Below are 14,502 nucleotides of genomic sequence, written 5' to 3'. Positions count from 1 at the left end.
AGATGATAAATTCTAAACCTGACCACTGGGATAAATGTGACTGTATTTTCGATGTCTTTTCTGCTCATGAAAATGGCCATTATCATGTTATTCAGAATTTTCTCCTCCGTTGTGTTAATAGAAATAACATTTTGTATGGAACGATTTAGATATGAATGAAGCAATTTTAAACAATAATGAGCCCGCCTTTAACCTTAATTTCCTTCTCTAGACCATTCATTAGAAATTATATAATCAACATTGAAGGGGTCAACATGACTCTGGTGCTCTGGTACCTCTTAAGGAAATGTTGAATTGAAAAGTCAAGCATGCAAATGCAACTTAGAATTTACATCATGATGGTCTCTCGGCAGTAAGAGAAAATAAGTAAAAACAGAAACAAATAAATTAATGTATAAATAAGACTTATGCCACCCATACATCGAAAGACTTTGAAAAGATTTGAAAAAGACTTGTGGAAAACTATCATCTCACACCTGCTCACTAGTTTTTGAGTTTTGAGTCTGAGATTTTACAAAGGCTGTGAATCTTATGGTGTCACTACTGAAAAGACGACAAGTCGAATCTTTGAGCAATTTTTTCTCACCATTCAATGTTTTCACCGGGTATTTGCAGAGCCTCTGCTATTTCAGTCCATCACTTTTCCTTATCCGCTTGGTCGTGATAAATAGTATAGCTGAAATCGTACAAGCTGGGTTGTTCTTCCCACCGCTCCGCCCCTCTTTCTAGACAGTCCATATTTATCAGGACGTCCTTTGCCTGTTCATCCATACCCAAAAGAAATACCATCTTGGCCCCCAATACCATTCTGGTGATTGTTTGTCTACGTGGTTTCCGTTTTCTGGGTTTGATGGTGCTTATCCATCGGTTGTTGCGTCACTGTAAAGACTGAAAGGCTTCGGATTATATCAGACACGTTTGATATTGTCGTAAGCCTGATCTCATACTAAGATTACCAACTTACACTTTGTGACCAAGACAATGGGAGTGTGCTGGGACTCCAGTAAGACTCCAGTAAAAGTAAGATTTAAGACGGTGGCTGTCAAAATTGTTAGGTGTAAGGCCAGCATAAAATTTGCCTCAGTCTTGACACATTGGACATGTTCAGTAGTTTCACTCAGTACTATTGATTCAGGCAGGTTTTGTTTATGTTGTCTTTTACTGCCTGAGGGTCAATATGTAGCACTTGACATTTGACCTGTCTTTAGACATGTTCAATAATGTGCCATAAAACTTGGACAAATTAATTTGTTAAACACAGGTACTGACAGATGTGAGGTTTTTCATGCAAGGGTCATCTGTAACAACCTGTACCAATTTGACTAATTTCTTCTTAAATAAAATCATTATCTATCAATAAATGTTAATCCAGCTATATTTTGATACAGCAGGTAACTGATATTAAAATGGCAACTGAAAAATCAAGTTTTAGCCTTTTGCAATAAAATACAAGAAAAAACAAAATGAATTCCGATATGTTTATGGCAACACAATGTTTTTGAAGTATTATCTTTGTCATGGCTTATTATTGTTGTTGAGTATTAAATCATGTTCATATCTCACATGCTTCAGAAATGCACATTCAGTCATAAGCCTTTCAGTATTATAATACTTTATAGACAGGAAAGCTGAAGCATTACCTATTCCCTGGTAACTACTTAACTGTTAGATGAGCCTTAATTGAGGGTTTACTGTCCTCTGCTTGAACACTTTATTGAAATGATGAAACATAATTGGGCTGATTGGCGTCAGGGTTAGCGTGTTTTTTTTCTTTCCTTTTTTTAGCTCAGCCATTTAAGGCAATTAAGCTTCCTATGCCATTAGACAAATGAGAACTTATTTCTATTACAGTGGGCCTCTTTTGTACACTGAGAGACCGGCAGTAGCCAGATCTTATTATTTTTCTGTTTATTAGCCATCGGAAAATTAACATACAATAATTACAATTAAACATAACAGGTTGGCGTGGTGCAGGAGGTAGAGCAATTGTCTTTGCAATCAAACATTCCTGGTTTGATTCCCAGCTCTTCCTGGTGTGTTGAAGTGTTGCTGAGCGAGACATTGCTCCGCTGGTGGACGGCAGCCTACTGCTCATGGTTCATCCATGATGGGTTAATTGCAGGGAGCAAATTTCCCCACGAGGGATTGATAAAGGGTAAATTATAGAGGTCAAAAATATAGGCAAAATGCAATTGGTGTTACTTTTAAAACAGCCATAAAATTAGAAAATTATGAAAGGTTATTAAAATGTTTTTAATTTTTGTAGTCAAATCAGATAAAAGCAGTGTTGACTGATACAATTCAATAATATTGGGATTGAGTCCTAACCTTGCACTCTCAGTATGATAAGAATAAATTTAAAAAAGTTAATCTTGTAAAGATGTTCTTGGAAAAGGACGAAATGTATCCATGTTAACACATATAAACACCTGACAAAGTTATCATATCCATTACACCTTCAGTTCTTCCAATACACTAAAGTAGACCGGCGCATCTTGTGCAGATTTAGAAAACCATGCATCCTTAATGGGGTAAAAATTCCAAGGTCAATACAAAGCAAATTCTCAAAACTGCAAATTATGAACATGAATCATAATGCCACATGAGATGCTGTTTTTTTCTCCACTTGTATTTAAACAGGGACAGTTGGTTGTGATTATATAGAAGCTACATAGATGTTGATGTACTACTAAGTTAAGGTGGTGCATGAATATGATAAGTTTATCATCACCTGCACACCATCAAATATGTATATTTGTAGTTTGCTCTTGGACCTAGTCAGAATACTGGCAGTCCTTTCCTGAATCCTGCTGATGCGGGCTTGATTTATAAAGCAGCCCGCTAGAAGAGTGTAGAGTGAAACTGTCTGGAGGGAACCCGTTTGTGCAATCAAAGCATGGAAATACAGATACTTCTCTTTTTTTTGCCTATAGCTTTTCCAAAATTCTTTATGTGAAGTTCCTACAAAACTCAGAGAACCTATTGATGTACAGCTTATATGATCTCAGGGCACCAGGAATAAATTCATGCTTGAGCGGCTGTGAAGGAAACACAAAATAACCCCCATGTTATGCATCAAAAGCAGACAAAAAACTCTGCGTATGATCTTGTGGGCAACAAACACGCACACACACACACAGCGGTATGCGTAAATAGAGCTATCGAGGTAGAACATTTAGGTTTGTGAATTCAGAATGTCCACATTTTTATTTGACCTTGTCTATCATGAAAATTGTCTGATGAGTTACCTCAGAGTCAAATAGCCTTGTATGGATCATTGGGTGTTTTTTTTTTTCATAAAGGGAATGGTCATTGTCTTAAGAGTTGTTACCTTTTCCATGCCATTGCGTGACATTGGTGTCTGTTTACCTGTTACAATGTCGTTCTTAGTGTCATCAGCATCCATCTCGTGTTGTCAGCGTCACTTGGATCAAACACGTCCAAACAAAAGCAATCAGCCTCCTTCCTTCTCACGCTCCACTCTGTCAATCCAACTCTATTTATCCGTCAAACACCTCTTTCCGCCTCTTCTTTCCTGCCCCGGCGAGTGAAACACTGAATTAAAAATATATGAGTGATACAACAACAATATCACTGTAACATCTGTTAATGCTAGACAACACGAATTCCTTGTGTTTTAGTGATGTCCACTGTAAAATCTGTGTCAGGGGCTTTGTGGTTCACTGGAACTCACAGTCTTTAGTGTGAATGTTAGAGACCCAGAGGTTTTCTGCTATGCTACTAAAAACAAGGAGCTGCTACACAGGCTTTAAAAGTCAACACTGATCCATACTGACATTTCCATTGCAGTGAGAAGACATTTAGCACACATGGGTTCTTACTGTGGCACGAATCAGTATTTAATGTGTGTTTAGAAACAATGTTTGGATTGCTTTGACTCTCTAGATATGAAGAATATACATTCAAATGCCAGTTTTTGTGTTGCAGTGCTGCGTCTGTTGAAGGAAGGAGCAGACCTCAACGCTTCTCTCTGCTCTGGGGGATCTTTGCTTCACTTGGTAAGACATACACCAAACGAAACAGCTTATTCACTAATTTGATGGAGTTCAACACACATTAAACTACAAATGTTCCTCTCCCAAATATTTGTTTGAAAAAAAAAATTAAGTTATTTTTACATTCAAATATATGACATGGGAGACTGTGCTTTAGAAGATAAATCGGCTCAGACCTGTCAGCCCATCTGTTCTTTCCTGGATCGATAATTGTCTTATCACTTAACCATAGTGTACTGTTTAAATACAGCAATGCATTCAAAATCTTGAAAAATTTGTAATAGAAACCTTTCTGTTCCCCGTTTTATTCTGCAGTGTGCTCGTCATGACAATGTGTTTGCGGCAGAGATCCTGATCGAGCGTGGCTTGAACGTCAACTTGCAGGATGAAGACCTTTGGACAGCGCTACATGTGGCATGTGTGTGTGACCATGCAGACATAGTGCTGCTTCTGCTGCTGGTGAGAAGATTCACAGAAAACAATGATGAGAAAAAAGATGGGAACAGTTTCCGCATACCATATTTTCACACCTTGACACGATGCACAGACTAACATTACAGATCTGGCTTACTTGTTGATTCCTTTAATTCCAACCATATCAGCTACAAATTAGATTAATGTTTGGAATGACTTAGCATTAGAGCTTCATGTTGCAAATTAGCTATGAATCAAAAGCTCTATTCATATTAATCATCCAAAATTCTGTATCCAAGTGGAGCATCTTTCATTGATGAGGGATTTTGGATTAGGGTTGATCTGAAACGTAACTTCCCATTCTTTCATGAATCCAACTGAACTACTGAAAGTGATATTTATAATTGTGGCATTTGCATGACATCAAAGACCGGCTGTTTATTCGAGGCCCTTTCTACATCTTTGCGGGTCCATCTTGACAGGAGCTGTGGCTGTGTGGATTATGTCTATAATAAGAGCAGGGCCAGCTGCAGGGGAGGATGCACAGTCGCTCAGTAGGGTTGGTCTGCACTGCTTGTGTTGATTAGACCCAGGGAGGCTTGTGAGCAATCTGGAACTACTTAGAATCCAGTACAGCTTGGTTGTGCTGATTGGGTCCTGAGTGATTGCTTGCTGCATCTGTAAGACTCAAAAAGTTCCTTGGAGAAATGGATATGTTTGAAGATCTGCCATTCAGACGATGTGCAGGTTGAATTTGTCAGCCTCTTCTGACGGTATGACTGTTAAGTTCCACTCTGATTATCCTGCATGTTTATGGACTTTCCATTTTAGCCTGTCATTTCCAGGGACAATTTCTGTTTTTTTTGACTTACATTAAGACACCGACCTTTTTCGCCATCTAGTTTGGTACTCTTATTTACTCTGCAGTTTACAGGCAGTGTATTACGGTGCGGCCATGTCTGACACTGTGGCTGGGACAAGGATCCAAGTGATCTATGCTGGTATATACAGTAGTTAATCTACTGTCAAGTACATATGTGAAGTGAACACTAAAAGAAGCCAGAGAAACAAATAATATTGTCCATTAATAAACTGACTCCCACGTGCTGTTTCATCTTCTCCTGTCCCCGGTGTCCCATACAGTTTATTGCACACCGCTCCAATCCCAAGATCAATGTATAAAGGCTTTATGATTGCTCCTGTAAGTGTCCTCCCATCCCCATTTTTCCAACTCCGAACTGCATGATGAAAGCAATAGTAAATCCAGTCCTTGAGTCAATATGCTCTTGTTGTTTCAGGAACCAGATTTTTTTCCATGAAAAATCTCCCTATTGATTGAATAATTGCTTATCTCTTTTGAACATGGTCGCTCACTGCCATTGCCCTTTAATAATGAAATAAGCACTGCATATATTTATGGTTTGTGGGTGGAGGGTTATCTTAGGAGCAACTTACTCCAACTTTTGTGAGTTTTTATGAGATTTAAAATGTCATGAATCTTACTTTTGCTCCTAAGTGTGTGTCAGCTGTCCTGAATATCACGTTCTGATATCTAGAGATGGGTGGATTTGTGGGTTGGTGCAGATGGCCTCCTGTGGGGGCATCTTAAAGGTTTTGCCTTTGCCTCAGTCATGCTGTCTCTCTGCATTACATGGAAAAGTTAATTATTAATGTACCCTGAAGATTTTGTATGCACAAAGATCCATATATACTTTCTAGTTCCCAAAGCAGAGTTTGATAGATACGGCCCAATTAATTCATGATAAGGAATACATTGACAGAAAGATTTTAAACTATATCCTGTAAGACTAACAGAATATTACCTAGATTTTGTACCACATATATGATATGTTGGTCAAGCCTAAACAAGAATTAAATAATGAGCATTCATTGAAGAAATAGAAAACAACTTGAAGAAAAATGCAAATAGAGCTGTCTTTGCAAGGAAATTAATTATATAGTTTGAGCTGCTGTTATACAGACCGCATGCCCTTGTTTCTATGTAGTCCTCCAATAACACCCTCGAAATTTGACAATTCATGAAACTGCATGATCTCTCCCTCAGCTCGTCACTGCCTCTTCTTTCTATTATTCCCCCCTCCACCATCCTGCATCCACGGTTTTGGATATTTGCACATTAATCCCCAGTATTTTGATATTAACTCATTAGAGGGACATCTACACTGTACATTGACAATAAAGCTTAAAGCTTTTTGAAGGTTGGGAGACTAGACACAAAATAACTGTCTCCCTCAAACTCAAATGTGAGATGTCATACCGAGTATCTTTTGCAATATGACTGTGTTGCTGTAGAACACCAAACATTAACATTTTAAAATTCATTTGATTCCAAGTTTATAACTGTCGGTACATAACTCATGTGTGAATTGTAAGCGTTGTGTTGAAGCTAGGAGACAGAAAATGCCTTTTGTTTCCAAGTTCAGCTATTTGTTTTCTTAAGAGGTAAAATACACATCATTTTGTTTCTTCTCCTGGTTTAAGCACAGGGTACAAATAGGTCACCCGAGCAGTACTTCCAATAGCGGTGTCATACCTTCATTTTTTTCCTTTTCATTCATCTGCAAACCCATCCTCAGCATAAGACGCTGCCAATGCCAGATCAGCCATCTCTGCTCTGAACTCCTGCCTTATCTCAACTATAAGAGGGAATTCTTGCCAAACCATACGATGATTTACATTTTCTTTCAAAGTAGAAAGGAGGCATTGTTAAACGATGTTGACTGACAGTTTTATCTTAGATAGGCAGTAGAAAGGAAATTGCTGCTAATGCAAATAACATATCTATTATTCGCACCTTTCTCCTTTCTCCCAAGCCTCATATTTTGCTTCCCAGTCCTTGATTTCCTTTTTCCCTCCCTACAATGAAGATCCTTCCTTTTTTTTTTGACAGAAATGTTACCAAGCTTATCTTGTTAGAAAGTGTGTGTGTGTGTGTGTGTGGGGGGGGGGTTATGAGGAGGCTGGGCACATGTGTTGTCTGAAATGGCAGCAGTATTAATTCTCTTATCTCTTCCCTCCAAACATGTCTAACATTCCCTCTTCGAAGCTGTTTCTGTGCCTGTTCCCAAACCTATTCCCTGCCACAGCATTGGTAAATGTTGCCCAGTTAATCAATCACTGAAGTGCACAGTAATTTGAAGATGCATAGTCTTTATGTGAATGTACTAAACTGTAGGTACATCTTGAAGACCATCAAAAAAAATCATAAATATTTCCCTGCATACTATATCATGTTAATCAACATATTTTGAAATCATTGCTCTCTTCTGCCCATACAAAAACATGTGAGTGCCATGTGTTACATCCACCACTTAAATGATCTACTTCCAGATTTTGCATTGTAAAAAAAAAAGGAAAAAGAGAAGAAGCGCAAGCTGGAAAGATTCCCTAAATCAGCACCAGGGTCTTATTCTATCTTTCAACTTTGTCATTAATGTTTGATTATTGCTAGATACATTTTATTTTTGTTCTCAGACACCACCTCTCTGTGTCTTAAGTTGTCCCATTGAGGATGCATAAGGGCAATCGTGTGATCCACAGGAAACACGTTCTAATCCATAATGTTAACATGTTTCTCATCCTATAGCTGATCCAGTGGGCTTCAGTTGTAGAAATGACCTACTTTCCATGCCTTTGACTGATGAATTTAAAATGTTTGAATTCGGAGTCCCTTTGAAGTCAACGATTAACAGCGAGCCCAAGGCTGCACTGAGCTTGACTGCATGCTTTTGGGGCCTTTTTGCTGAAAATCTGGCGCTTACTCCTCCAAACATACCAATGGGTCATCAAGCAGAAATGGCACACGTCTGTGGATTACGATTGGATTTAATTAAAGGGTAATGTTCTTGTATTCGAAACATTTGAATAAACTTGATTCATGTATTTGGTTGTGTATTATCACTAAGCAATGTATTGCCATAATAATATACAGTATGCTTACCAGTTCCTGAAAATGTTGTCTACCTGGGTCATTGGTGTAAGTCAGTTACGCAATACTTTTTTCAAGTATTGAAAAAACCTTATGTTGTTATATCAGTTTATTTTATTTTTTTCTCTGCTCACCTTTGAAACGGGATTTAACAGTAGTGGCTTCAAAACCACTCCAAGGGATCCACCAGGGCAAATACACTAGTTGTTATTGATACTTTGTCACTGGATCTGGCAACTCAGTTCTGTTTTGAGATACTATCTGGCTTAATAGAAATTAATTGATTATATTTTTAAAAAGCACACAGGCGGTGTGGAACTTACAGATAGCATTGCCCCTGACGGCTGGCATGTGCTTATCATGCTGAGTATGATTTTGGGTTGGGGGTTGGGGTTCAGAAGTCAACTTGTTAACCCTTTGCAGTCTGGTAGCTAAGCAATTTCAGCCTATTATTAGCTGTCAGCACTTATCACGTGAGCTCAGAAGCATGAAAAATGCCTATGTATCAATGTCCTGCTTCCTTCAATCTGTGCCTCTCAGTCTCACAGCTATGCGTGCTGTGATAAAACCCCGAAGAGATAAAAAATGAAAACATAATATGACGGTAGTGATGCCCTTCTATTAGTTTCATGATTGTGCAATAAGACTTGAGAGAAGAAGATATGCAGGAAAATTATGCTGCTGCAAATTGTTTTGTTCTTTAAAAAAGGTTTACACTCAAATATATCGACTGACTAAAGCACCCCCCCGCCGCCTTTTTCCCGAGTCTGCCATAAGTCTACCTCACACCCTAAACTTTGTTTTCCCTCCCCAACTTTGATTAATATGGTCACAAGGATTCTTGTTTCCTCATAAATAGAGGGGAAGCAGCAACTATTAGCTGCTCATGTTAATTCCTTTTGTTAACTTTTGAATATCGGTCATAAGGCAATGGGAACCGTTCCCAGTAGACAGCACAGATGGCTGCACAATGAAAATGCAAACGGAGTAGTTTCTAAGATACACCGACAGCACTGCAAGCCTTGTAGGAATCTGTAATTTCATGGCATTTCTTTGGGACTTTTAAATGTAATCCCTTATAAGTAAGTCAATTAAAATTTTTTAGTTCGCTTTCTGTGGGTGTACCAAGGTTAAGTGCTACCACGCTGCTCTATCATCCGGCTCCTTCTTTGCATTTTCAGCCTCCCCTCTCCAATTCTTAGATGTCTTCACCCTTTCATGGCTGTCTGCCTGGGGACCAGGCCATAAATCTCTTTTCTGCACTGCAAGTGGATCATTAGAATTCTATTAGCTGTTTATATCCAGTAAGGACCATCACTTAAAGTCCTCTGTCCCTGTAATCTGACCAGGTCTGGGTACAATTGTTACACCAGCTTGTCTTTTATGGTTAAGTGAGACAGCAGCAAATGATTAATGAAGATACTCTGACAATTGCCACTTGAAAGGGCGTATATAACTTTTAGTGCTGAACCCCAAAGAGAAAAGGGTTAGAAGTGAGATCTATGCAAGCACATTTTGCATGGCCCGAAGACCTTCCTACTCTGCTGATAAAGGAATGCAATATTTTAACATTTAATAGGTACTATGTAGTATCTTAAAAGAAAAGCAATCAATCATACCCATATTTTGACTAATGACTGTCTTTTCACCGGAATAACAGTCATTAACTGAGCCTTAGGGAAGGTCTCCCATGTTATCTTGTGCTGTAATAGAAGTCTGCTCTAGCAGGATCCCTTGTTGAGCAAACACACATTCATCACATGTCACATGCACACACATTCCCAACCTTATGATCCCAGTTAACTGTAATTCTCACTCTTTTCTGTACCACCCCCCAGGCAGTTGTTTAATGAGATCTTTAATTCACTCCTTTATCTCTTAACGTCTCCATGGTCCTGCTAAAGTTTACAGCACTAAAAGTGAGGATAATTGGGTGTACCTCATCACTGTTTCAAGTCTGAGTTATTGCCATGCTTAAAGTCACTTCCCGTTCTCTTTTCTTTTGTGTGTGTGTGTGTGTGTGTGTGTGTGTGTGTGTGTGTGTGTGTGTGTGTGTGTGTGTGTGTGTGTTTGACCTGTGTCTGAAAGGCTGGGGTTAATGTAATGCTGCAGGATGTCAACGGGAACATTCCTCTTGACTATGCCCCTGAAGGAACCGAGACCAGCTTTATTCTACGAAAATACTTGGAGGAAAATGGTAAAGCTATGTTTACCTGTTATTGTGTTGTCCAGACAAACACGGGACATTGAATCAATAAAATTTCAGATAGGTTCCCATAAAAAAAAAAAAAGAATCGTGTCATGACAAAATCTCTAGAAAATCAATCATATGTGAAATGAATGGATCACAAAGCAAAGTCCAGATGCACTCAGTTTCAAAAATCTTAGTTCTTGTTCTTTCTGTCACAACCCACTCAGAGAGTTCCCTCTGCCTGGTGCCACCGCCCCCTGATTCCACCCCTTGCATTGGGTTGTGGCACTGTGAATCATACTTACCGAAACAGACCCACTTGGCTTTTGTTGCTATAGAAACAGACTCTTTTGCTGCACGGTCTCTATACCCATCAAGTATTCGAAGACAGCAGACTAACCCTGTGCCTCTACAGCGGGGAAAAAGATAGGGAAAAAAACAATTCTGTTTTTTTAATTGTTTGTTTTTCCTTCCTGTTCTTCCTTAGTTATGATGAAAAGCCACAAAAAATTGGAAAAAAAATCTGTCATTGGTAAATTAAACTAGTTGTTGCTGCAGAGGACACACGGAAGGCTACATTTGTATTAGTAGAGAACAAGGAATGTTCATTTATTACACTAATGTTCTTTTAAGCATTTTTCAATTGCTGACAAACCCCATGGCTGTAATAGATTTAAAAAGATAAACGTATTGATTAACTGTTCCAACAGTCTATTTGGAGATGTCCCATTAGTGAGTGCCCAAGAGCTTATTCCAAGTATAATATGGATTGATTGCTAATCAATCCCTGCCATTACAACTACTTAAATTGGGTCCGATGTGTTTCTTGTCCCTCATAAACTGCAATGGCAGCCGAGCTTGACCGTTGTACACATGCTAAACTGACCATATCCAGGGTAGGAATGGACCATCTTTTTGAGTTTTGTTCAAATTAACTTTTACTGAGCCGTTATTCAATTTTTTTTGGCTTTGATCTGCATTTTTTTAGATTTAATATTTTTTGTTAGTGTGTTTTTGTTTTGTTGATTTCACATTAATATTTCACAACAGAAAATTAAGATACAAAACACATTTGATTTCTTAGCTGAATTGTATTCCTGCATTTCATATGACAAATGTCTTTCACAAAACATCTTTTGGATGTTTTTATGTTGTACCGCCATATGAGTGGGACATTTTTGTCTTTGCGATTGTTTTTTAGGGGTGGACGTCTCCTCCATGCACGCAATGAAAACACAGAGACCCAACACCATGCTGTCTGATTTGAGACAGCTTTTAGCAACAGGGTGTAGCCTCAATCTACCCAATGACGATGGTGTCACTTTGGTAACTATGGATCGAGTGTTGGTCTATTTAGAACTTTCAATCGATGAGCGTTTGATTTTTTTTCTTTGATTTTATGTCTCAGGATTCTCTGACTTCCTCAGTGTAAACTGCTCATTTCTTTGTCATAAGCTCCACATAGCATGTGCCAGTGGCTATCGAGACGTTGCATCTCTGCTGCTTGAGAGTGGAGCAGACCCTAGTCCTGCAGGAAAAAACTTCTGGACCCCGCTTCACCTCGCTGCTAAATTTGGACAGGTAAGTTACACATTACACCGTTACACAATGAAATGTCTATTGACTCATTGTGAGGCACTGTTGAGTTTCAACTCAGCTATTTCGATTCATTGGAGGTTCAGCCTCCAATTAAATGAATGCAGTAATGAGAAAACTATTGATGGATTGCTCTTCCATAAAACTAGCCTCAAGTCATACTTGGCAAACTTTGAAAAACCTCTTGTTTTTTTGTTCATTAATCAGAAACAGTCAAATTGTTGTGCATATGCATTTGTTGCATTTATTGTAGATTAGCTGTTTAATAAAGAACATTATTGGCGGATGGGGCCGAGGAATGGTGCTAGACTGATATGATCTGCTGATTTTGCAGCTTTCATCTTCTGTTTGAAGAAAGGAATATGATCATGTTAAGATCTTGCTGACTCAGTTGATATTTAATTACATTTCCAAGCTGTGTGCTTGGCTGCTGACAACAGGGATTCATTCGATATTTATAGTCACCCTCTTAGATGCAGTCATTTTTTTCACGTCTTTTTTTGGATACATCCGCTGTCTGATGTCTTCCGTGCAGGGTTATTGCCTTTTAGTTTTCTTATTCTTTTCTTTTTTTCTTTCCTCGGCAGTTGATTCAATGACATTGAATTGACTTCCAATGAGATCCAATATCTCATAGTAGGTAGAAAAGCTTTTTGGATCACAAAACCCCCATCAGTCTTTTTCATACAATCTCTGTTAATTTTCATTTAGAGCTGGTCTGACAGTGACAGAGGACATTAAACAGTATGCTCAGTATGTGTGTATGGCTACTTTGACCACTTTTGCAGTAATAAGAGGGTTCTGATATGAGGCAGAGGCAGACCGTTGCCAGGAAACACTGGCAAGCAACTGTAACACTGGCTAGTTTGTTAAACTCAAAGACCCCTTGTGTAATGTGGCATAAGCACTAGGCTGACCCTTTAAGAAGATGTATGACCCAATTACTGCACTTAATTAAGCCTTTCTCTCTTGGTCTTGTGATTAGCTGGACCTTGGCCACTGGCATCCCTGGCCAAGTTAGGTTTGTCCCTCTTGAGGATCAAAATTCTGGAAATATATCCATACATTATTTCTTTTATAAAGTGAATAATGAAATGCCACTTTTAATGTTAACCTGCTGAGATTAAATGAATGCTTCTTCGGTTTTTTGTTTTTTTTGGGAGGGGGCGGGGGAGTAGAAAAGATATATCAAAGCTGCGTGACTAAAGTAACCTTTAGGTGACATTTGGACTTTCTTATCTGTTTTAATGTTAGCCACAAGATTAATTTTCCCAACTCTACCAACAAATTGTCGACTGGGCCTTCATCACACTTCATAAAACAAGCTCTTCTGTCTGAGTCTACATCTGCTTTTACACTGCTTTTAACACTGCTGAAACCTATTTTTAGATTACGCAGCTGACAATGTTTGTGTTCTGTAGGTATGTTCTAGACTAATTTCCAAACAGCTGCTGATAATGGTCCAAGCCAGTTCAATGAATCAGTCACCTTCTCTGTACTACAGATTACCACACTAGGGCGAAAATAGATGTTTGAATTGCAACTGATGGACAAATGTGTTGCTCATCTGATGGGTTGGTTTGAGATATGAAAGAACATTTGGAAAATCTAAAATATGTATTTTTCCGAGTTATCTTGATTGGACTAGTGTCCAGGTAATTTGATATCCTGCCATCCGGCCTTTATGAGCAGAACATGAAAATAGTTGGGTTGACTAACAACTCATTTGCTCATTGAGAAACTTGTTTGAAAGCCATGTCATTTGCCACTAACACTGTGAGGATTGAAGGGTTGTTTGGATTTAGTTTACACGCCATCCGCATTGTATAACATAAATGTGTTTGACAAGGTAGATTTACTATAATGTGTGTTTGGTTTATGTAATGAGTGGATTAAGACAACATGTAGTTAATAGCTTGCTATAACGTTATAGCTCAAATTGCATAAGGTCAATAGCACTGGATGTTATTACTCTGTTGCAGACAAGCATTGTTAATCAACTCCTCAGGCATGGAGCAAACCCGACTATGCTTAACTGCAACCAAGAAAAGCCCTCAGGTAAACATTTTTACACAAATATAGTTCTGTGTTAATGCACTTGTCTTGCACTGGTCACTGTCAGCAAAAAATCAAAGCAGGCAAATGAATTTTGTCTAAACTACACCTGTTCATTTACCTTTACACACACACACACACACACACACACATATATCAATATATTTGTTTACAAAGCCACTTCATAGTAATAAAATGAATATGTAATATGTGTAAATATCCGAATATATAAAGTATGAGAAAATGAATTAATAATATTGATTAATATACTTTAACTTTAG

General features: G+C 38.4%; 1 protein-coding gene across 4 annotated transcripts in view; it reads left to right on the top strand.

Moving 5' to 3' along the window:
* Positions 1-14,502, top strand: part of myo16 (myosin XVI) — an 88,504-nt gene that overhangs the window by 19,897 nt on the left and 54,105 nt on the right. For all 4 annotated transcript variants that reach the window (XR_015106033.1, XM_086145205.1, XM_086145203.1 and 1 more), the window contains exons 3-8: positions 3,949-4,019; positions 4,332-4,475; positions 10,468-10,576; positions 11,772-11,896; positions 12,026-12,151; positions 14,149-14,224. Coding sequence is in view for 3 of the 4 variants with exons in the window: in XM_086145205.1 (XP_086001331.1) it covers positions 3,949-4,019; positions 4,332-4,475; positions 10,468-10,576; positions 11,772-11,896; positions 12,026-12,151; positions 14,149-14,224 (651 nt within the window). In the remaining variant the exon portion in view is untranslated. The remainder of the gene's footprint in view (positions 1-3,948; positions 4,020-4,331; positions 4,476-10,467; positions 10,577-11,771; positions 11,897-12,025; positions 12,152-14,148; positions 14,225-14,502) is intronic.

Source organism: Fistularia commersonii, chromosome 4 (genome assembly GCF_037954325.1).
Source record: "Fistularia commersonii isolate RoL2024-O1a breed Wild chromosome 4, RoL_Fcom_v1.0, whole genome shotgun sequence".
Classification (NCBI taxonomy): domain Eukaryota; kingdom Metazoa; phylum Chordata; class Actinopteri; order Syngnathiformes; family Fistulariidae; genus Fistularia; species Fistularia commersonii.
The sequence above is the reverse complement of the archived record's forward strand: the minus strand, read 5'-3'. Positions and strand labels throughout refer to the sequence as shown.